The sequence below is a fragment of the Pelobates fuscus genome, chromosome 8, assembly GCF_036172605.1.
Source record: "Pelobates fuscus isolate aPelFus1 chromosome 8, aPelFus1.pri, whole genome shotgun sequence".
NCBI classification, from domain to species: domain Eukaryota; kingdom Metazoa; phylum Chordata; class Amphibia; order Anura; family Pelobatidae; genus Pelobates; species Pelobates fuscus.
The window spans coordinates 67,055,391-67,080,604 of record NC_086324.1 but is presented as its reverse complement, the minus strand read 5'-3'; the positions used below and the strand labels follow the sequence as shown (position 1 = coordinate 67,080,604).

Genomic DNA, 25,214 nt, shown 5'->3' with positions numbered 1-25,214 from the left:
TAACCTACTGGGTACTACTGTATCTACTCTGTGATTTCCCTCAGGATATATTTGTGGCGAAACCGACCTCGCCACGTGTCCTTGGAGGGGGCTGATTGCCCGCCTCTTGCCTTTGGACTATGGACCAGACTTTATGGGAATGTGATACCCCAGATAGCCATACCATGGAGCCTATTCATATAATGAAAGACTATGGGAAAGACTTTAGCTCCATGGCAATTGTACTGTGGGAGTAGGATCTGCGCGCTATTCGGTGGTTTTGTGCGTGCAGATCCCAGCTATCTGGGGATAGGTGAAATGTCTGTGTGTTATGTGTAAATGTGACTTTATGTATTTTAAAGTGTTTTATGTCATTTTGCAACCATGTGGTTAATGGAGTCTGCCTTTAGTCCTGGGTAATTGGATTACTTCTCCAATTAACTCCAGGGCAGAAGGGAGGAAACCAGGGTGCATTGTGGGGATGTTTTTCTGCCAGCCAGAAAGGAACAAAAGATACTTTTAGTAACTTTTGAACCCCTGGTCGGATTCATGCCATTTTTTAATATGTTGTTCCCCTGAATGGATTGATTGTGGATATGTATTTTTATGTGAATGTGATGTATGGTTTTAAAGTTATGAAAGTTGTGTAAAAGTATATTTTACACTGTATGCATAATGGGATTATGTGTCACACTAAGGGGAGGGGATGTGTGGGAGGTAACATCTATGTCATTGGTTCTTTTATGCCTCCCCCTGCGTGTGGCCTGTATGTGTGAGTTGGAAATAAAAGCCAGGCTGGATGAGCCAGTCCAGAGTTCCTGTTTTACCCTCAAAGTGATGTGTCGTCTCATTATTGGGGGGAAGGATTTATTGCATGCTGTTCCAGTTGACTGCTAGGAGTACAAGCCTATTCGTATGGTTCCTATTCAATGGTCTACAGCATTCATATGCTTGGGAGAATTTAAAAGGTTTCTCGGATTCGGTGATTGTGGTGTCTGCCAGAGTGCTTGGAGTCCTCAGGAAGCACTAGGAGCATCCATTAACGGAGGTACCAAGTCGGGGTGCCAGGTGATCCGTTACATTGGTGGCAAGCGGTGGGATGGCGTCCTAGTGCGAGGTAAAGCAGCTCGGAGACACAGTACGTTTGGATTTACAAATTGAGGGCGACGCTAGTGTGCCTACAGCGTCCCTGTCTACACAAAGATTTGGGAAAATGGGGTTCGTAGACCCCTGGGCAACACACACACCTGAGAAAGAGAGTGAATTAGAATGGAGAGATAATGCCCGGAAAGAATTATGGTACGATGCCCTGGAGGAAGTCCAGTATCAACGGCAGCAGCGCCTTCCTGGTGTCGCATACCAGTTGGAGGAACAAATGGCCTGGCGGATGCCACTTCTGGGAGATCAACCTGGAGGGCAGCGGGTAAGACAACTCGAGTACCTCGTGGAAAGGGAACTGAGCCTGGACGCCTCATACCGGGCACTGTGGTGGTGCACTGTCCAGCCAGAGACGTGGAGGGCAGAGGGCATCCAGCCAGAGGGGGAGAACTACACAAGCCCTGGCCTGTTGTGGAAAGCCTTAGTGGAGGATGTCGACTTCGGCAGTCCAGCAGAGTCACGGTACTGGGCTATCTTTCATTACCGAGGTGAGATGATACAGGGCCCAAGATCTATTGGACTGGGAGAAGACCTCCGCCGTTTCTCTGCCATGGAACGAGAGCTGGAGATGGACTATGTAGAACTATTAAATTCCTGCCAGCCGCAGAGCAGGGACGCAGACCGGGAAAACTGGATGGCAGACCCAGACCTGCTAGCCTATAGCTGGGAAAACGCGGCAGAGGTACCCCCTGCTTCACTACCAGTTGCAGAAGTAGGGGACCTCATAGACTGGTCCTGGAGAGACCCACAGATGGCAGGTGGAGATGGGATCGAGGTCTCTCTACCGGCCCTACAGAGATGCTGGGCAGTCGGCCCAGATCCCCAGCGGCAGGTTACAGTTCAGAGAGAGGAGCTTGTTACACCCTCTCTCCAGCGGCAGCCTAACCCACCAAGGGGAGACCGTAAGCCCCACACCAGCGCAGATGGGACCGTGGTCTCTGCGCCCAAGTTACAGGGAGCTGAAGGAGCCGTCCTCCCTCCCCAGCGGCAGTGTGATTTGTTGGGAATTGGGAGCCCGGTCTCCATTCCCCAGCGGCAGAGTATCCAGCAGGGAATAGAGAGCCCAGCCCCCTTTCCCCCACAGCAGGACTCTGTGCTGGGAGGAGAGACAGTCGGTCTCCCTCCGCAGAGACGGGAAGTATGCATGGGAGAGGAGATTGTTACCACCTCTCCCCAGCGGCGGATCATTAATGTACAGGGAATAGAGAGCCCAGTCTCCATTCCCCAGCGGCAGAGTGTTCTAATGGGAGAGGAGCTGGTTACCACCTCTCCCCAGCGGCAGCTTAATGTACCAGGGGGAGACTGTAAGCCCCACACCTGTGCAGATGGGACCGTGGTCTCTGCACTTCCAGCACAGGGGGTAGGGACGGTCGGTCCTGCCCCCCCCACAACAGGGCTGTTTAGCCAAAGGGGAGACAGTCTGTCTCCAGCAGCAGAGCTGTGTAACTAAAGGGGAGACAGTCGGTCTCCAGCAGCAGAGTTGTGTAACTCAAGGGGAGACAGTCGGTCTCCAGCAGCAGAGCGGTGTAACTCAAGGGGAGACAGTCGGTCTCCAGCAGCAGAGCGGTGTATTTAAAGGGGAGACAGTCTGTCTCCAGCAGCAGAGCTGTGTAACTAAAGGGGAGACAGTCGGTCTCCAGCAGCAGAGCTGTGTAACTCAAGGGGAGACAGTCGGTCTCCAGCAGCAGAGCGGTGTAACTCAAGGGGAGACAGTCGGTCTCCAGCAGCAGAGCGGTGTATTTAAAGGGGAGACAGTCGGTCTCCAGCAACCAGGCTCCAACCAGACTACTCCCGTGGTAGTGCTTGCAACAGGACAGAGTACCGCTGGTCTCTGCCCCCTCAGCAACCTACCAAGGCAGCCTACCAGTCCCCCACACAGCCGTGGTGAGGCACCTGAACCTGGACAAGATTCTCCCTCACCCAGGTGTAGTAACTGTTTATTGTGGGTGGGCTGCTCTGCTGTTTCTGTCTTGTGGGTGGGCTGCTGGACTAACAAGGGCACTGACCGGCAGGAGGTCAAGTACCCTGTTAGTCTGGGGGGTAAAGGGGAGAAGTGTGGCGAAACCGACCTCGCCACGTGTCCTTGGAGGGGGCTGATTGCCCGCCTCTTGCCTTTGGACTATGGACCAGACTTTATGGGAATGTGATACCCCAGATAGCCATACCATGGAGCCTATTCATATAATGAAAGACTATGGGAAAGACTTTAGCTCCATGGCAATTGTACTGTGGGAGTAGGATCTGCGCGCTATTCTGTGGTTTTGTGCGTGCAGATCCCAGCTATCTGGGGATAGGTGAAATGTCTGTGTGTTATGTGTAAATGTGACTTTATGTATTTTAAAGTGTTTTATGTCGTTTTGCAACCATGTGGTTAATGGAGTCTGCCTTTAGTCCTGGGTAATTGGATTACTTCTCCAATTAACTCCAGGGCAGAAGGGAGGAAACCAGGGTGCATTGTGGGGATGTTTTTCTGCCAGCCAGAAAGGAACAAAAGATACTTTTAGTAACTTTTGAACCCCTGGTCGGATTCATGCCATTTTTTAATATGTTGTTCCCCTGAATGGATTGATTGTGGATATGTATTTTTATGTGAATGTGATGTATGCTTTTAAAGTTATGAAAGTTGTGTAAAAGTATATTTTACACTGTATGCATAATGGGATTATGTGTCACACTAAGGGGAGGGGATGTGTGGGAGGTAACATCTATGTCATTGGTTCTTTTATGCCTCCCCCTGGGTGTGGCCTGTATGTGTGAGTTGGAAATAAAAGCCAGGCTGGATGAGCCAGTCCAGAGTTCCTGTTTTACCCTCAAAGTGATGTGTCGTCTCATTATTGGGGGGAAGGATTTATTGCATGCTGTTCCAGTTGACTGCTAGGAGTACAAGCCTATTCGTATGGTTCCTATTCAATGGTCTACAGCATTCATATGCTTGGGAGAATTTAAAAGGTTTCTCGGATTCGGTGATTGTGGTGTCTGCCAGAGTGCTTGGAGTCCTCAGGAAGCACTAGGAGCATCCATTAACGGAGGTACCAAGTCGGGGTGCCAGGTGATCCGTTACATTGGTGGCAAGCGGTGGGATGGCGTCCTAGTGCGAGGTAAAGCAGCTCGGAGACACAGTACGTTTGGATTTACAAATTGAGGGCGACGCTAGTGTGCCTACAGCGTCCCTGTCTACACAAAGATTTGGGAAAATGGGGTTCGTAGACCCCTGGGCAACACACACACCTGAGAAAGAGAGTGAATTAGAATGGAGAGATAATGCCCGGAAAGAATTATGGTACGATGCCCTGGAGGAAGTCCAGTATCAACGGCAGCAGCGCCTTCCTGGTGTCGCATACCAGTTGGAGGAACAAATGGCCTGGCGGATGCCACTTCTGGGAGATCAACCTGGAGGGCAGCGGGTAAGACAACTCGAGTACCTCGTGGAAAGGGAACTGAGCCTGGACGCCTCATACCGGGCACTGTGGTGGTGCACTGTCCAGCCAGAGACGTGGAGGGCAGAGGGCATCCAGCCAGAGGGGGAGAACTACACAAGCCCTGGCCTGTTGTGGAAAGCCTTAGTGGAGGATGTCGACTTCGGCAGTCCAGCAGAGTCACGGTACTGGGCTATCTTTCATTACCGAGGTGAGATGATACAGGGCCCAAGATCTATTGGACTGGGAGAAGACCTCCGCCGTTTCTCTGCCATGGAACGAGAGCTGGAGATGGACTATGTAGAACTATTAAATTCCTGCCAGCCGCAGAGCAGGGACGCAGACCGGGAAAACTGGATGGCAGACCCAGACCTGCTAGCCTATAGCTGGGAAAACGCGGCAGAGGTACCCCCTGCTTCACTACCAGTTGCAGAAGTAGGGGACCTCATAGACTGGTCCTGGAGAGACCCACAGATGGCAGGTGGAGATGGGATCGAGGTCTCTCTACCGGCCCTACAGAGATGCTGGGCAGTCGGCCCAGATCCCCAGCGGCAGGTTACAGTTCAGAGAGAGGAGCTTGTTACACCCTCTCTCCAGCGGCAGCCTAACCCACCAAGGGGAGACCGTAAGCCCCACACCAGCGCAGATGGGACCGTGGTCTCTGCGCCCAAGTTACAGGGAGCTGAAGGAGCCGTCCTCCCTCCCCAGCGGCAGTGTGATTTGTTGGGAATTGGGAGCCCGGTCTCCATTCCCCAGCGGCAGAGTATCCAGCAGGGAATAGAGAGCCCAGCCCCCTTTCCCCCACAGCAGGACTCTGTGCTGGGAGGAGAGACAGTCGGTCTCCCTCCGCAGAGACGGGAAGTATGCATGGGAGAGGAGATTGTTACCACCTCTCCCCAGCGGCGGATCATTAATGTACAGGGAATAGAGAGCCCAGTCTCCATTCCCCAGCGGCAGAGTGTTCTAATGGGAGAGGAGCTGGTTACCACCTCTCCCCAGCGGCAGCTTAATGTACCAGGGGGAGACTGTAAGCCCCACACCTGTGCAGATGGGACCGTGGTCTCTGCACTTCCAGCACAGGGGGTAGGGACGGTCGGTCCTGCCCCCCCCACAACAGGGCTGTTTAGCCAAAGGGGAGACAGTCTGTCTCCAGCAGCAGAGCTGTGTAACTAAAGGGGAGACAGTCGGTCTCCAGCAGCAGAGCGGTGTAACTCAAGGGGAGACAGTCGGTCTCCAGCAGCAGAGCGGTGTATTTAAAGGGGAGACAGTCTGTCTCCAGCAGCAGAGCTGTGTAACTAAAGGGGAGACAGTCGGTCTCCAGCAGCAGAGCTGTGTAACTCAAGGGGAGACAGTCGGTCTCCAGCAGCAGAGCGGTGTAACTCAAGGGGAGACAGTCGGTCTCCAGCAGCAGAGCGGTGTATTTAAAGGGGAGACAGTCGGTCTCCAGCAACCAGGCTCCAACCAGACTACTCCCGTGGTAGTGCTTGCAACAGGACAGAGTACCGCTGGTCTCTGCCCCCTCAGCAACCTACCAAGGCAGCCTACCAGTCCCCCACACAGCCGTGGTGAGGCACCTGAACCTGGACAAGATTCTCCCTCACCCAGGTGTAGTAACTGTTTATTGTGGGTGGGCTGCTCTGCTGTTTCTGTCTTGTGGGTGGGCTGCTGGACTAACAAGGGCACTGACCGGCAGGAGGTCAAGTACCCTGTTAGTCTGGGGGGTAAAGGGGAGAAGTGTGGCGAAACCGACCTCGCCACGTGTCCTTGGAGGGGGCTGATTGCCCGCCTCTTGCCTTTGGACTATGGACCAGACTTTATGGGAATGTGATACCCCAGATAGCCATACCATGGAGCCTATTCATATAATGAAAGACTATGGGAAAGACTTTAGCTCCATGGCAATTGTACTGTGGGAGTAGGATCTGCGCGCTATTCTGTGGTTTTGTGCGTGCAGATCCCAGCTATCTGGGGATAGGTGAAATGTCTGTGTGTTATGTGTAAATGTGACTTTATGTATTTTAAAGTGTTTTATGTCGTTTTGCAACCATGTGGTTAATGGAGTCTGCCTTTAGTCCTGGGTAATTGGATTACTTCTCCAATTAACTCCAGGGCAGAAGGGAGGAAACCAGGGTGCATTGTGGGGATGTTTTTCTGCCAGCCAGAAAGGAACAAAAGATACTTTTAGTAACTTTTGAACCCCTGGTCGGATTCATGCCATTTTTTAATATGTTGTTCCCCTGAATGGATTGATTGTGGATATGTATTTTTATGTGAATGTGATGTATGCTTTTAAAGTTATGAAAGTTGTGTAAAAGTATATTTTACACTGTATGCATAATGGGATTATGTGTCACACTAAGGGGAGGGGATGTGTGGGAGGTAACATCTATGTCATTGGTTCTTTTATGCCTCCCCCTGGGTGTGGCCTGTATGTGTGAGTTGGAAATAAAAGCCAGGCTGGATGAGCCAGTCCAGAGTTCCTGTTTTACCCTCAAAGTGATGTGTCGTCTCATTATTGGGGGGAAGGATTTATTGCATGCTGTTCCAGTTGACTGCTAGGAGTACAAGCCTATTCGTATGGTTCCTATTCAATGGTCTACAGCATTCATATGCTTGGGAGAATTTAAAAGGTTTCTCGGATTCGGTGATTGTGGTGTCTGCCAGAGTGCTTGGAGTCCTCAGGAAGCACTAGGAGCATCCATTAACGGAGGTACCAAGTCGGGGTGCCAGGTGATCCGTTACAATATTGAAGACTACGAAAAAAACAAACAAAGAAAAAAAAAAAGAACACAATGTTTCTAAGTGCACTCATACTATAGTTTGTTGTGTATGGAAACAGTTTCATCAAGAAAAAATATATGTAATTATTTATTTTATGTTTTACTAACTTCTAGACCAGTGGTTCACAAACTAGTCCTCGCAACCCAGCAACAGTCCAGGCTTTGTCAGTATCTCCATTGGAATAACACAAGGAAATCCATAAATCCTGGATTGCTGCTCGGCCATTAGGACTGGTTTGCCACACTGTCGTTTATCATTGTCCTTCATTTACATATTGTTCCTTGCTGTACGTTTCTTTATTACTACACTATTCCCTGCATTTCTCCAAATGTATATAGAGATTTGATTGACAAGTTTTGCGGTTTGGTTTACATTGTTGTGTTACTGTGTTTAATAAACCCTGGTGATTTATGTTGAATTTAAAACCAATTTGCAGAATTTAGGTCAAAGAATATCTGATTTGCAAAGCTTCTCCTACTTTACTGTAGACAGACAGGGTGGTTTACTAAAGTGATAACTAGCAGGAATTCAAAGTGAATTTCAAATGTAAACTATGCCTCCAGTTGAACTGCTTTAGTCTTACCTTTAAATAATACTTTAAACACCTGACAATTCTCACTTTATTGAATAACACTGACAGTGTGGCTGTATAATCAGTGCCCCAGGGTTTATTGACTAAATACTGAACTAAGGAATTGATAACAAGTGTAAACATTGGAGTTGGAGAAGTTTTTCCAAATCACTACTTATTGCCAACATTTTAAGAGATTCAATAAATGCAGAATTTTTAGGAATTTACCTCAAAACTTAAACTTTTATAGCGGAATTAGAAGCAGAGCGGACTTGGAGAAAGTCTCCAGTTCAGCTAGTTTGGCCTTAATTTTGATAGATAAATTATTTTACTCTTTAAGGGTTACTTATTAGCACTAAATATTTCAAAGGACACTCAAGGCACCAATACTACTTGAATGCATTTAATAGGTTTGCTCCATTAATTATTATTATTATTATTATTATTATGATATTTATAGAGTGCCGTCAAATTCCGCAGCGATTTACAATGGGTGGACGAACAGACATGTAGTTGTAACCAGACAAGTTGGACACACAGGAACAGAGGGGTTGAGGGCCCTGCTCAATGAGCTTACATGCTAGAGGGAGTGGGGTAAAATAACACAAAAGGTAAGGATCGTATTAGACTAGTGACAGTTGCAGAAGAGGAATCAGTTGGGAGCTATTAACAGTTTAATTGATACGCTTTTATGAAGAAGTGGGTTTTTAACGATTTTTTGAAGGAGTGGAGACTGGGTGAGCATCTAACGGAGGAGGGAAGCGAGTTCCACAGGAACGGTGCAGCCCTCGAGAAATCTTGAAGGCGAGCATCAGAGGTGGGAGTACGGACAGAAGATAGACGTAAGTCTTCAGCAGATCGTAAGGGCCTAGACGGGACATACTTGTGTATAAGCGAGGATAGATAGGTGGGAGCAGCATTATGTAGAGATTTGAAAGCAAGAACCAGAATTTTAAATTCTCTATATTTTATAGGAAGCCAATGTAGGGACTGACAGAAGGGTGAGGCATGGGAGGTGCGGGCGGACAGGAAGATGAGCCTCGACGCCGCATTCATTATGGACTGTAACGGCGCTAGTTTTGAGCACGTAAGACCACTGAGAAGCGGATTACAGTAGTCAAGGCGAGAAAGGACAGTGGACCAACACCTTAGTCGCATCTGGCGTTAAGTAGGGGCGGATGCGCGCAATGTTTTTGAGATGGAAATGACAGGATTTGGCGATAGATTGAACATGAGGCTTGAAGGAGAGGTCGGAGTCAAAGAGAACACCGAGGCAGCGAGCCTGCGTGGTGGAGCTGATGGTAGCACCGTTGACTTGGAGGGAGACAGACACAGGAGTAACACTTGAGGGAGGAAAGACCAGAATTTCAGTTTTGGTCAAGTTTAGTTTAAGGAAGTGGGCAGCCATCCAGTCAGAAACAGCAGAGAGGCAGTCAGAGACACTAGTCAAGAGGGACAGGGAGAGATCAGGAGAGGACAGGTAGATTTGCGTGTCATCTGCATAGAAATGATATTGGAAGCCAAAGGAGCTTATGCGTTTACCAAGGGAGGCAGTATAGATGGAGAACAGTAGGGGACCAAGGACTGAACCTTGGGGGACACCAACAGAGAGGAGTTGGGGAGAAGAAGCAGAGCCAGAGAAAGAAACCCTGAAAGAGCGCTGGGAGAGGTAAGAGGAGCACCAGGAGAGAGCAATATCTTGTAGACCGATATTGCGGAGGATGAGAAGAAGCTGTTGATGATCAACAGTGTCAAAAGCCGCAGACAGGTCAAGGAGAATTAGGATAGAGTAGTGACCACGAGATTTTGCAGCGAGTAGAACATTGGATACTTTGGTCAGTGCCGTTTCCACAGAGTGCTTAGCGCGGAAACCAGACTGAAGCGTGTCTAGCAGAGAGTTGGACTCGAGGAAGTCTGTCAATCTCGCATACACAATTCTTTCAAGGATCTTGGATGCAAAAGGCAGTAGCGAGATAGGACGATAGTTGGATGGGGAGTTAGGGTCAAGATTGGGCTTCTTTAGAATTGGGGTTACAGTTGCATGTTTGAAGGGCGATGGAAATATACCAGAGGAGAGAGAGAGATTGAGAATTTTAGTGAGAGGTGGAGAAAGAGAAGAAGACAGAGTACGGATAAGATGCGAGGGAATTGGATCTAGGGAGCAGGTGGTGGGGCGGGAGGACTGGAGCAGAGCAGAAACCTCTTCCAATGTAGCGGGTGCGGATGAACATAGAACAGCAGAGGGAGTGAAGTTAGGGGAAGTATTGTAAGGGGAAGAAGAAAGATGAGAGATCTCTTCTCTGATTGTAGAGATCTTGTCAGTGAAGTGAAAAAATATGGTGCATTTTTTTCATGCTTAAATGTTTATAGTTTTTGCATAAAATAAATGTTTGCAGAATGCTGTACCACATACCTGCTTCCTTAACACCTTAAGGACCAAACTTCTGGAATAAAAGGGAATCATGACATGTCACACATGTCATGTGTCCTTAAGGGGTTAAACACAACCCCCAGACCAGAAGAAAAAACTTCTTTATCAAAATGCATGCTCACAGCTTAGCTACTGAGTGTACTGAATAATCTGAATTACAAAACAACCTACATTAGAAGAGGGCACAGTATGGTGGCATGTTTGTAGTTTCTCTGCAGCCAGGGAGTGAATAAAAAACAGCTCATTTAGTGCTGTTGTGTCTGATACTGTGTGCATACCTTTCTTAAAGGGACACTGTAGGCACCCAGACTACTTCTGTCCATTGGAGTGGTCTGGGTGCCAAATCCCACTACCCTTAACCCTGCAAGGGTAATTATTGCAGTTTTTTATAAACTGCAATAATTACCTTGCAGGGTTAACTCCTCTTCTAGTGGCTGTCTGCTAGACAGCCACTAGAGGGCACTTCCGTGTCTATAGCACAGGTTGCTAGAGCGTCGATGGACGTCCTCACGCTGTGTGAGGACCTCCAGCGTCGCTCAATTCCCCATAGGAAAGCATTGAAAGCATTTTCAATGCTTTCCTATGGAGAGCTCTAATGCGCGTGCGCGGCATTGCATTAGGTTTCCTCAGCCGGCAGGCGGGATCAGTCTCGCCCACCGGCTGACGTAAGGAAGAGGAGGAGCGGCGGCGAGCAGAAACCACCGTCGAGAGACATCGGAGGGGGTCTCAGGTAAGTGACTGGAGGGGTTTTCACCCCTTCAGCAACCGGGCATGGGGCGTGGGAGGGAGAGGGGACCTGCAGTGCCAGGAAAACGGATTGTTTTCCTGGCACTGGAGTGTCCCTTTAACCCCTTAAGGGCACATGACATGTGTGACATGTCATGATTCCCTTTTATTCCAGAAGTTTGGTCCTTAAGGGGTTCTGGTATGAGGAGGTGTGGCAATGGAGGCAGACTTATGGTGCAACATTCTGCAAAACATTTATTTACTTTTGTGCAAACATTATGAAGATTTGGGCATGCAAATAAATACAGCACATTAATTAAGCCAAAATGCATCAAATGCATTAAAGGAACACTCTAGACATCATAACTGAAGTGGTTATGGTGCCATGAGTCCCCCCATGCACACAACTGGCTTGAAAAGAAACGTACCTTGTGAATTGGGAGTCACTGATTGGCTGAAAGGTTCAGCTGACCGCTCTCAGCCAATCAGCGACTCCCCTGTCTGGCAGCACTCCGCATTTCTTGAAACTGAAATTTTAGAAACTGGATGCCGCCGGGGGAGGGGAATTGAGATCGGCCCTGTCGGCAACTTTGGGATGAAACCGTTCGAAAACGGTTTAACCCCTCGAGGCAAGAGTGCTCCCGGGTGCCTCCTGGCACCATAACAACTTTATTTAGATCTTGTTTTTATGGTGCCTAAAATGTCCATTTAAAGTTGTATTGGTGCCCTGAGTGTCCCTTTAATTTTAAGAAGAGCACACCTTTGAATGACCTTATCATTTCTCCATTGATGTATGTTATGTGATGTGTTATATAGAATAAAGATGGGGGTTTTAAAACCCAGCTTATCAGGTGAGTGTGTTCTAATTATCCTGTACTAATTTAAATATAAACAAAATAATAAGGAATACAATTTACCAAAAGTAGTAAATTGTAATGAATAAAAAACAAAAATGCCAAATTTAGGCTAAAGTAGTCAAACTATGGTTATAGTTGTGTTGAGAAAAATCAAGTTTAATCTCCTCTATTCAAAAGTAACACAAAAGTAGCCTCCTAAAAGTCACAGTCCTATTTAAACCGGATTCTCCACCCAATGTGCCTCTAGCTGAAATGCTGATTTAAACAATGACAGTATCGGGAATTTATGTAACAGGGTGGTATGGAAATGTGATTACAATAGTGCACTGTGCTAGCATGCTGAGATTGAGGACAGCATCAAGGTGAGTGCATCTGCAATCTTGTAACCATTTAAAGTCCAGAATAGTGAGCAATAATAATTCCCAGTGCAGGAAGATGGCAAACATTGGACTGTGTTTGGAATGTTGTATAGAAGTAGGTCCTTATCCTCCCTCATTTTTTGATTCATTTAGTATGTTCCAGGTTAAATAAAAGGAGCATTTGCTTGACACACATAGCAGAGGTTTGTCTTTTTCATACCTTTTTTTTCTAGCCAAATAGCTAGAAGTAATGCAAATACATAAATCAAAATGTAAACACTTGTTTTCAGCCTCCCAATGCCAAGATTTCATTCTTTCAGATCTACAGAAAAGGCAACTGTGGCAATTGGTTTTGTGCATCCTTTCAACAAACACTATATATGGAGCAAACATTATTGGATTATGCATTTATTCAATGAATTGTAGAATTTTAGCAAACTACATCCAATTGGCAACATTTAGGAAATTAAAATATTTCCTTGCAGGCTGGAACATTGCAACATGAAAGCAGTGGGAGTGATTTATAAAAAATGGAGTTGCTGTTTTCACTCTACAATTTAATCACAGTTTCTCTGGTCTGTGCCGCATTCTTTCTATTTACAGTTTATGGACAGTAGTGTTATTTCTCTTTTTTTTTGTTGCCATTTAAAAATAAAAAAGCACTGCTGATGTATTTAAAATAAAAAGTGCATCAGTGAACCTATTTATTGTGACAAAAATTTCCACCACAGTCAGGTTAGTGGATTTTGTGAAACAGGTCACATTTTGTTTTCTTTAAAGAGGCACTATAAGCACACAGATCACTTCAGCTCATTGACGTGGTCTGGGTGCACTGTCTCAGGTCCCTTAACCCTGCAATGGTAATTATTGCAGATTTTGATAAACTGCAATAATTACCTTGAAGAGTTAACTCCTCTTCTAGTGGTTGTCTACCACTAGAAGTGTTTCCGCGTAGTTAGATGACTTTTGGTCCCCTAACTAATGCTGGACGTCCTCATGCTATGCATTAGGACATGCAATGTCAGCTTAACCCTAAAGGAAAGCGTTATAGAATGCTTTCCTATGGGGAAAGTAATAATGCGAACGCAGCATTTGCTGCACATTAGGTCCACCCTGCTGACTGATGTTGGCGGGGTAGCAGCGGAGGCAGAGCCTGATACAGCAATAAGGGACATTGGCGCTATAATCAGATAAGCAACAGAAGCAGTTTTTAACTCCTTCGGTACTACGAGTGGAGGGGGGGTGGTGGGCACTATAGGGAGCTATAGTGCTAGGAAAATAAGTTTGTTTCCCTGGCACTATAGTTTCCCTTTAAGAAAAAAGTATTTCAAGAGAAAAGTCTTTCCCGCCCCCCTATTAATGTTACTCATTTGCCTTCTTAAAGGGAAACTCCAGTGCCAGGAAAACAATCCGTTTTCCTGGCACTGCAGGTCCCCTCTCCCTCCCATCCCCCAAACCCCGGTTGCTGAAGGGATGAAAACCCCTTCAGTAACTTACCAGAGGCAGCGACTATGTCCCATGTCGCTGCTTCTTCCTCCGCCGCCGCACCTCCCAGTGATTGTGTCGGCCGGTGGGCGAGACTGATCCCGCCCATCGGTCGGGGAGACCTAATGAGCAAGCGAGGCAATGCCGCGCATGCGCATTAAATCTCCCCATAGGAGATTTAATGCTTTCCTACGGGGAAATGAGCGACGCTGGAGGTCCTCACATAGCGTTTCCTGTGCTAGGGACATGGAAGTGCCCTCTAGTAGACAGCCACTAGAGGTGGAGTTAGCCCTGCAAGGTAATTATTGCATTTTCAAAAAAACTGCAATAATTACACTTGCAGGGTTAAGAGTAGTGGGAGTTGGCACCCAGACCACTCCAATGGGCAGAAGTGGTCTGGGTGCCTGGAGTGTCCCTTTAATTTGTGAATTTAATCAAAAGTATATTATCTGCAGGGGAAAGGGAGCAATAAAATTAAGAATAATAAGTGGTATTCATTTTATTTATGTGTCGCATTATAGAATAGACAAATAAAATGCACCCAATGTATATAGTTGGAGTAACTGTTTTAAAAACCCCAATCTGGCACAAAGGTTCATGTGATAATTTTTGTATATAACTTGGCAGTTGGCATTGTTTTCATTTACAAGTCTGCAGAGGCAGCATCTATGTCCCACAATCACTTAATTAACAGTGATCTTGGTGCTTTGACTGTCCCTTTAAAAGGTGGTTAATCCTCCGTTGCTTCATTAATAATACTGTTTGTGGGCATTGAGAGGAGTTTACATGGGTTGACTGTTTGGTAATCACATGCAACCTGCTAGTCTGGTTTAACAGCTAAATGCATTGCATAGTTTCATGTAATTGTGTGGGCAAGTGCTTGCAAGCTTGTTAGATTTTCTCCCTGCTATTCAAAAGCAACACATATATATTGAACCTCAATGAATTTATTTTCATTTAATCGTGCACTGGCACAGTCAAATGTGTTTTCAATGTCTACATAGTAGGCGTTTAAAACTCAACAAGTGAAAAGATTAGGATTCCTCACAAAGTCCTGTTTAAACCAGTTTTTTTTTTTCCTCCAATGTGTCTGTAGCTGAAATGCTACACCAAGATTTCTTGTTGGGAAACTTGCAAGATTGGTTAAACAATGAAACTTAGGTAATAGAATGGTATGGAAATATGTATATTTACAAACCACCAATCTGCTGAGATCTACTCGAGCGAAGAAATGAAATAAGGTGAGTGAATCTGCTGCATGGTCAATCGCTAGACTCTTTAATCTCCAGAGTATAGTATTGAATAAGGGAATATTTCTCCACTGACAGGAGAATGAAAAGACTGAACATTGTTTGGTCTGAAATTGTTTTATAATTGGGTAGTTTTTACGTATTGAACCATTTCTTTGCACTTTTCTTTTTTTTAACTATATATATATATATATATATATATATATATAGTGTATTCAATAAAAGATGTAGTGAATACAAAAGCAATTTATAAAAATAGCCACACTGTGATTATAGCAAATAGAAATTTCTTCAAAATCAGCACATTTTTTGCTTACATTTTTTTGTGTTTTTTAAGTACTTAACAAGCCTATTTTTTTCTTCTTTAGTAAATAAACCGTCTCAATGTCTGTATGCTTGCACTAAGCAGGTCTGTAGTAGAATGTTTGTTTTATCAGTAAATTAGCGCAAGATACAGAGTTCTGGTTTCTCTAAATGAAGAGTTCTAATTTCAGTAATCCCAACGGTTTGATTTGATTTGTCAGTGAAATGTAATCTTTTCTACTGCTGGAGAGCTTTCTCATTTTGTACATTTTTATTTCATGCCAGAATCTATGGGTTATAAGGACTGGCTCTGTGCCTTATGCTGCATAAGATTGGGGTGCTTGGATTATCCTAAAAACGAGAAACAACCTTTAGTCAAGTAAGTGCCAGCTGCTGATTTAATTATATGTTGAATTGTGTTCTCTTCTTGCTGTATTATCCTATAAAGAAACTCCTTGTTAACATGTTTTTTGGGGTACCTGGTAATAACGTAAAGAGACACTCCACTGACCAAATACAAAAAATCACTCTTTAGTAGATACGCCCTCAATGAAAACATGCATGTATTTAATTATGCATCTTTTAAAAATTGGGGGTACATCTGAAAACAGTATTCAAAATCGTCACGCAAAGTTACGCACCTTACGTCACGCATTCAAGGAAGTCCCTCCCCCCGGAAGTCTTTTCGGATACAGACGGTAACTACAGCGGCGAACACAACTAAGGGAACAGTCGACACCCTGAAGCTGCACTTTAACGAACTTTGTATTTATTTGAAATTTGGATGTGAAGGAAGGTGACTATTCTATGCTGTGCTGGGCAAATAAATAATTTGAAGTATCTCCGTTCATGCAGTCCTATATCTGAAGAAGCTGTTAAAGCTAGAGCAGGCTCATTCTGCTCTATGTTTGTGAGTGCATCCTTCTGGCATTTATATTTTTTTCTAAAAACGATTTTACACTATTATGTTTTTTATGTCTCTCTTTTTCCTTTATGTATAATTCGAGAGGACATATGTATGTATAACATTTTATTACACATTTGAGTGCACTTTAAACACTTTGCACTTTATTATAAAATATTGCACTAGCTGCACTTTGTAACACTTGGGTCTTAAAGACACAGCACACCTTATCATTTTATTGTATTCACAAGAGTGTTTTGAGGAGTTTTTACACTTATTTCTTGGTGCAGCTTCATTTAAAGGTATATAACATCTATTGGAGACTAGTATATTACGAGCGCCTACTTTTTACTTGTTTTTTGTGTATATATTTAGTATTCAAGATCTGCAAATCTTTTGTCTGAAGCCTTTGCAAGCCCTTCACTTCGAACCCTGCCCAGACATTATGTGGCTATCCGATCACACACTTCCTAATGCAGTTCGATGAGAAGTGCTCTGGGCAATTGCCTGCCTCTTGAGTTTAGCGCCACTGAGCTAAACCTCTAGAACAGGGATAGGCAACCTTTGGCACTGCAGATGGGGGAACTACATACCCCTATAATGCTCTTATACACATAATGCTGGCAAAGCATCATGGGAAGTGTAATCCAAAACATCTGCAGTGCCAAAGGTTGCCTATGCCTGATCTAGAATATTACAGGCCACGTTGTCTGTTTGCTCGCGGCAGGCATGGATTCAATTTCTATTGAAATCTGTAGAACATCAAATTTAATATTTGAGTTTAAAGAGAAACTTAAGTTCCAGGAAAACAAAGATGTTTTTGTGGCACTAAAGCTCCCTATAGTGACCCCCTCTCTCACGGCCCCCCTCACCCATGGTGCATAAGTGTTTAACATACACTTATACCACTTACCTGATTCCAGGGCCAATGTCCCTCAGTGCTGGTTCAGGCTCGGTTTCCTCTCCTCCACTAAAGTCAGGAAGGGAGATGCGCATGCGTTGTGAACATTAGGAATTCACCCAGAGGAAAGTATTGTATAATGCTTTCCTATGGGGTTTTGGATGATGCTGGATGTCCTCATGCATAGCGTGAGGATGTCCAGTGTCAGGCGACCAAAAGTCACCTTACCACATGAAGTCCCTCTCTTGGCTGTCTGGTATACAGACACTCAAGGTGGAGTTAACCCTCCAAGGCAATTATTGCAGTTTATCAAAAACTGCAATAATTACCATTGCAGTGTTAAGGGACCTTGGACACTGCACCCAGACAATTTCAATGAGCTGAAGTGGTCTGGGTGCCTATAGTGTCCCTTTAACTTGGCTATTGGGGCAGAAGCACTTCTAGTGGCTGTCAGGAAGCCTACCTTCCATAATGCAGTGGTTTCTTCTTTTTTTTTTTTTTTTCCAAAAAGGTATCATAATAAAAAGAGTTGAACAGCAATGTTAAAGGAATGCGGTGGCAAACATGCTTATGTCACGAGCTCCTGGATGAGCCTGCTAGCTAGCCTCCTGCCCAAGGACTATGGTCCATATAGAAAGACCCTGTTTGGGAGTTAAATCTCTCCAGCCACCATTAACAGCTTTTCCTGGGTGCCCTTGTTTGGCACTTTCCCTTCATGCGAATGGAACCGAAAGCTGGTTCTCTGGCGGCAGTTAGCATGAACCAAACCCATAAATTGTCCTCAGCGGTACTTAGCTGCGATCGTTATGAAACTAAATTTGTCATGAGGACTTCGTGGGTTCCTGGTCACCTCAGCGCAACTTAGCTGCGAATGATATGGAACTGTTTTCAGCATGAGGTGACCGTGCGGTTCCCGGACAACGTGGTTCGCCAGGAGAAGGCTTTTTGGAGGGAAGGTGCCTGAGACTAATGGGAACAGACACTACCTAAAAGCCAGCCAGAGCACCCTGTATTGCTGCCGCAGGAGCTTATGAAAGTTGACCGGCCAAAGCACCAAACGCCCTGGAACTGTTTTGGGCGTAGGACCATGTGTGCGGCTGGTCAGAACTTTAACACGGTGGTGATTCCCCTACACTTCATGGATCTGAGCGCTATTTGGAGAACTTGGGCGCTCAGATCAGGGCTATTTGGAGATTTATTTTTTGTGGGGTTATTAAATATTTTTATGAGATTTTGGGGTATTTTTATGTTTGTTTGCCTCTCTGTTCCTGGGAGATAATTTGCTTATCGGTCTTTAACACAATTATCTCCCAGGCACATCTTTGGCATGGGCTTGCATTGTATTGTGTGGAGATCCCTTGCTGGTGGTTGTGTATATAAACAAGCAAGTTTGACATAATAAACCAGTTCCTTTACACCCTTCACTCAGTCTGGGCTAGTGGTTGGGTGGATCAGTTATACTCTCTGCAGAAGAGCTTAATCACTTGAAGCTGTACCCAGGACCCTGTTCTAGGGCAGCTAGCGACGGAGAGACCCCAGCCAACCTGTGGCAGCTAGGGGCTGAAGCACTCCTGTGTCCCAGAGGATAGCTAGGAAGCGTGCTTGACTGAGGTACCTAGTCGGGGTACCAGGTGGTCCGTTACAAACACTGCCATTTTTTAAATTACTTTTTTAGTTATTTATGCTGCCTTATATTATGTAATGAAGTTGTTGTTGTGGTTTTTTAATTTATTTAAAGCATTATTACTTTTCCGGCTGAATAATGCTGCTATGCTATCTGACCTATTGCTTGTTGGTCAGCGCAGTGACATGTATCACTGTCTTGTGTTCACAAGATATGTTCAGCTCCACTTTCAGAGAACTTCAGAACTCTGCCTTTCCTTCCCACATACTCTCTGCCTCTTTTCTCCACCTGTTTGTCACAACACCGGTATTTGCAATCCCCAGGTTGTTCTTGACTTTAATCCCATAAACATTATATGCAGCCTATATTATGTTCTTACGTGCATTTCTTTGGCAAAATCAGCTGCATGTGCTGCTGCTGTATCCATTGAAGAATGTCTGGTTTATTCGCTAAACACTGAATTTCTTCAAATTTAATTCTCACTGGCAAAGTTGAGGAAATTGGAAAACTTTATTAAAGCAGTTATTTTTGCCACAATTTTTGAGATTCATGTTTAATTCGCTAAAATGTAGTAGTTGGTGAATAACCCTGTGGGCCTTTCATGAAAGGCACGCTCCAAGCAGAATTGCATTTAGAACTCATGCATGGGAATATTGATGGCAGCTCCTGACAGAAAATGCCTGTTAGGTAGAAGGTAGTGGGAATTGAGTAATAAGTATACGTACCTTTTTTGCCTCTCCCCCTGGGCACCACCTTGTAAGAGGATGTCACTTGGGGTGGGGGGTGGGGAGCATACACCACAAAAGAGACCGTGGTGGTTGTACAGAACTCTGTATATTTTAAATGAGCTGCACATTCTGTCTAAGAAGGGTCTCTAAGGGCCAGGTTGTTATGACAACAGGTTCTTGTTTGTTTGTTTTTTTGTTTTTTTATGAGGTAATGATGGCGCCTGTAAGCGTGAAATTAACTGTAAACATTTTTTTTTCAGTAATGTAGTTGTTTATAGTTATGGGATACAGCTTTCATGGGTAATTTGTCCTTTGAAATGCAGTGGATATTGTTTCAACCCTATCTGATAGTTCTTTGTTTCTTTAGCAATAACAACCATATCCAAAACTACTCTGTCATCCATGACGATGAGCGCAATCTGTGGAGCTCCCCTCATGATCTGTCTCACACAGAGGCTATGGACGATCGAATGCTGCACAACTGGATCCAGACCAGGAGCCAGCTAGACAAAGATTCAGAGGTGAGGGGGAAAAAAAATTGCAAAAATATTCAACGACTGTACTTAAAAGGTATCATACTTGCTGCTTCCAGGGCTGCTCTTCACTACTCCGGCAATCATTCAGATGCTGAACACTGCTTGCACGCATCTCTATATACGCTTTCACACTTACATCCAAATGGCGGGCCACAGACCTCCTATTCGGCACATACGAATGACAACAAATCATTGAATCGTTGGCATTCCCTATGATGTAGCAATCTTAATATAGCCACTAGTATTTAAATCCTGCCCTTTCTTGTCCCAAACTCCCTGTTATGGTTCTTGTTTAGCCCAATAGTGCATTTTGTGATATTTTATTATTTCATGTTACTGACCTTGGCTTGATTACCATTTTATCCTGTTCTCTGTATTCCTGAATTTTGGCTTGTTTAATGGTTACTCTATTTTCTCCTACCCTTGACCTTGGATATATCTCTGACTATTCTTATGTTAAACCTCGCCACTCTCAGGTTCCGTAATGCGGATTATACTAATTTCTGCTGTAGATTATGTGTGTTTGGGGTCCCTGGCATATATAATGACAAAGATCTTCTTCTTAGTTGGTAAAAGAAAATAGAGATGACAATAGGGAGCTTCAAACACTATGCACAGATTAAAGGGACACTCCAGGCACCCAGACCACTTCTGCCCATTGGAGTGGTCTGGGTGCCAACTCCCACTACTCTTAACCCTGCAAGTGTAATTATTGCAGTTTTTTATAAACTGCAATAATTACCTTGCAGGGCTAACTCCACCTCTAGTGGCTGTCTACTAGACAGCCACTAGAGGGCACTTCCTGGTTCCTAGCACAGGAAACCTGTGTTAGTGTCACTGGACGTCCTCACGCTGTGTGAGGACTTCCAGCGTCGCTCATTTCCCCATAGGAAAGCATTGAAATGCATTTTCAATGCTTTACTATGGGGTGCACTAATGCGCGGCAGTGCCGCGCATGTGCATTCGGTCTCCCCGGCCGGGGGGCGGGATCAGTCTCACCCACCGGCCGACGCAGTCAGAAGGAGGAGCGGCGCGGAGGGAGAAGCAGCGACGTGGGACATCGTCGCTGCCTCAGGTAAGTTACTGAAGGGGTTTTCACCCCTTCAGCAACCGGGTATTGGGGGGGTGGGAGGGAGAGGGGACCTGCAGTGCCAGGAAAACGGATTGTTTTCCTGGCACTGGAGTTTCCCTTTAAGGATGGCAATCCCAATCTGGGTTTTGCAAACACTAAAGAAAATCTCATAGACACGTTCTACCAGGCAATTTTTATTTTGAACCTACCAGCAACATTTCAGCCCAAACCAGGGCTTTTATCAGGGCTTGATAAAAGCTTGAAGGGGACCGAAACATTGTTCGTGGGTCCCAAATAAAAATTGCTGTTCATGGGGGCTGTGATTTCTGTTATTGTAAAAAGTCTTCTTGCGCAGAACTCTGCAGCCTTTGCGGTAGATAAATTTACCTGAACTGCTCTCTCCTCAGCATTGTCATAACATTCTTTGGCCTGGTCTTCAGCTCCTTGTGGCTCCATCTGCCAGGTGGCATTTCGTCAAATAAGTTTGAAAGCCTCAAAAAAGAGTCTATATTGTAGATTCTGATGCAACACTGAATTCATCCATAAATCATCTTGTGCATGTGAAATCAGATTCCTTGCTCTCGCCAATGCTTTCCTATGGGTGTTTCCATGTCACGTGACTGTAAAATGCAGCGCTGTGCCAAAAAAGGTCTCTATGAGATTATATGATTGAATAGCCACATTTAACATGGCTATTGGGGCGGCAGTGCCTCTAGTGGCTGTCAGGGAGACAGCAATTAGAGGCATGTAATTCCTGCAACGTAAACATTGCTGTTCCTGCAGAATGCCAATGTTTTCAGCTGCAGGGTTAAAACTACAGGTACAAATAAAACTGCAATGTTTAACATTGCAGGGTTAAGAGGACCGGCACACTGCAACAGACCACTTTGTTGAGTTTAAGTGGTCTGGGTGACTATAGTTTCCCTTAATGCACTTTTCTACAAATCTTCCATAAGACAAAGTATCCGCTGAAGGTGATACTATAAAAAATTATCCTTTGGGCCCCCCCCTCTCACCCTCATGGCCCCCCTCCCACCAGGCTGAAGGGAGAGGAATGGGTTAAATCACTTGCCTTTCTCCAGCACTGGGGACTCTCCTCCTTCTGCCGAAATCATCGGCTGAATGAGTGTGTGCGGCAAGAGCTGCGCGTGCATTCAGTCAGTCCCATAGGAAAGCATTCTCAATGCTTTCCTATGGACGCTGGCGTCTTCTCACTGTGAAAATCACAGTGAGAGCCGCGGAAGCGCCTCTAGCGGCTGTCAATGAGACAGCCACTAGAGGCTGGATTAACCCATATGTAAACATAGCAGTTTCTCTGAAACTGCTATGTTTACAGCAGGCAGGGTTAACCCTAGATGGACCTGTCACCCAGACCACTTCATTAAGCTGAAGTGGTTTGGGTGCCTATAGTGGTCCTTTTGAGGGTGGTTTAAGTTAATGTGTTACTTTTTTAAAGTAACACAGAAAAATGAATGTAATATTTGGAGTGGAAGACAATGTTTCCACACAATAAATATTAGTGTCCCTTTTTAGAGATACTCAAGCAAGCTGTTCTTACTGATGTGTTTATCTGGCAAATATTAATGTTTCATCACAATTCTAACTCTGTGAACTCTTGGCACAATAATATCTCTCACTGGGATAGAGCACAGGGTGTTTCTGAACGCATGCAATTTGGCTTTTGCTTTGGATAATGAGGTGAGAACTGGCAGTGTGAGCTACAAGGAATTTCTGATCCATAATCCCAGCTTTTAGGAGGAGTTTTTCACTCTGCATTGACCCTCCAAGTACTTTTCAAGCCTGTTATGGGTGCAAGTGTTTGTGGTAAAAAAATGTTCATCCTCTTCAGGCCCTGCAGTGATTAAATTCTTTGTCAGCAGCCAGCAGAAATGAATACAACAAAATCATGTTATATTCAACCCAAGCAGATATTCACAATTCCCAATTTCACTTTATTGCAGGCCATTTGTGCTGTTAAATTCTAACAACGTACTTGTATAATGTTGCCTTAAAAATGTAGAGCCTGGGAGCTGTTGTGGTACACATAACTTTTCATAGGGAAAAAAAAGCACATTAGAATTTCTATAGGTCATGCTTGCTGTAACAGAGCTCCCTGGAACCGCTCCTTCCTGGAGCCATATGGGGGAATTAGCTCTAGTCCTTACAAGGACTTTCCCTGTTCAATCCCCTGCAAGCTGGAACAGCAGACACAGGAGTAAATTTTCTTTCCCTCCAATAACAGGATGACACACCGTTTTCGAGTGCAAGCTCAAATAGAATTTTAATGGAGGCACACTGGCCTTTAATGCAAGTTTCCCAACAAGGGTGACACCCGGGTGGACCTTGTTGGGCATAGGGACACAAAGTGAATATACCAATAAAAACAGTCATACAGTGAGACACTCCCATACACAAACCATACAATCCCTCCTCTGTGCTTGGGAGATAATTGAATCTGCAACTGTACTAATCTAACCCAATTATCTCCAAGCACAGAAAAAAACATACAATTTTATGAAACCCCAAAAAGTACCTTTTAAAACACATAAACCCCATAAAGTTACATCCCCTGATATCCCCAATCTGGGTGAACAACATATCCAAAAATCACCCAGATCAGTTCAGGAATTTCCTGGAAGTCATAGTTTTGACCGACCGTGCACATGGTCCTATGCCCAAAACAGATCCAGGGAAATCAGTGCTAACAGTCGGTCTAGTTCGGTAGTCTTTTACAGGTTTCCCTGCAGGGCCCATAATCTGTGGGCAGGAGGCTGGCAAGCAGGCTTCCTCCAGAAGCTCGTGGCAAACTCTGGTAAAAAGGGGATTTTGACACACTTGCAAAATTTATTTATTTTATAATGTTTAAGAAGAAAACATATGCCTATTTACCATTATTTGTTTCCTGGCCATGACATTACAGTAATGGGTAGCTTGTGCCTGTCTCCAATTAGACTAATTAAGGATACGTACCCAATCCTAGCCCCCTAAAGCTCAGTCTTTGGGCCAAGCAATATCCCAATGGTGTAGGACCTTTGTGCTGCCATGGCCTATGACCAAGGAAGCAAATTATGGTAAGTAGGAATAAATGTTACCTTTTCCTGGCTGTATCCATGGCAGCACAACAATGGGTAATAACCAAGTGAGTGATAGAATAAAGGAAACACTCCAAATTAAATGCCAGAAATGTGCCTCTAATAAGCAGACCTTGGTACATAAACTGATATTAAAAAAATAAAATAAAAATCCCCTAAATAACTGTCATTAGACAACAGAGCTCTTTTACCAAATTTATCATATTGAGTAGATTTGACATCCAAATAATTACATCTAAAGATGGTATTAATAAAAAATCATGTGGTGGAGGCACCTTAGCTGCTAATTTCCAGAAGACTGAAAGTGACCTAGTAGAGTGCTCTTTAGGACCATCAGGAACAATATCCCCTGAGGCCTGGTACGCATGAATAATGGCAGACACAATCTGTCTCCATTTATGATGACCTTTTTAGAAGCTTGACAGCCTCCTCTGGCAATCATGAGCATAATAAACAGTCTAGAGGACAGGCACCATCTAAGATAGGCATCTGACCAGGTCCATGGTTAAAAGAGCTGGCTCTTCCTCTGCTTCTTGCTTGCTGAAAATAATGCAGAAAGCACTATATCCTAATTCATATTGAAAGACGTCAGCTTGGGCCTCAATTCTCAGGAAGAGAACTAGGAAAAACTGTAAATGGCTTCTCAGCGGAAAGATCCTTATGTTCTGAAACTTGTCTTCCCGAAGTCAAGGTCAGCAACACATTTTGATAGTAAGAAAGTGTGGAGAGATATATAATCCAATGGTTTAAAGGGAGAATACATCAAAGCCTTCAAAGCTAAGGAAAGGTCCCATGGAGGCTAACTGGCTTGGTGGAAGGATGAACCTTGAGGACTCCAGTGAGAAATCTGGATACGTCCATGTCGAAGGCCTACTTATGCTTCTTGAGAGCAGGTAAAGGTGATATCTGAACCTTTAGGGTATTATGGCTTCCGTTTACCTGAACAAATTACAGAATGTTCATTCACCTCCTTGGATTATGCCCAGACAGAAAAGGCATACCATACCCTATAGTAAGTGACTGAGGTAGAACAGTTCCTTG

General features: G+C 44.8%; 1 protein-coding gene across 3 annotated transcripts in view; it reads left to right on the top strand.

The window, feature by feature from the left end:
- The window catches only part of MREG (melanoregulin), a 58,297-nt gene that overhangs the window by 22,870 nt on the left and 10,213 nt on the right, over positions 1-25,214 (top strand). For 2 of the 3 annotated variants that reach the window (XM_063428726.1, XM_063428725.1), the window contains 2 exons: positions 15,602-15,695; positions 19,841-19,994. In XM_063428726.1, coding sequence (XP_063284796.1) covers positions 15,602-15,695; positions 19,841-19,994 — 248 coding nt within the window. Of the gene's footprint in view, positions 1-12,258; positions 12,282-15,601; positions 15,696-19,840; positions 19,995-25,214 lie in introns of those variants that run through there. The other variant, XM_063428727.1, reaches the window with a different exon arrangement.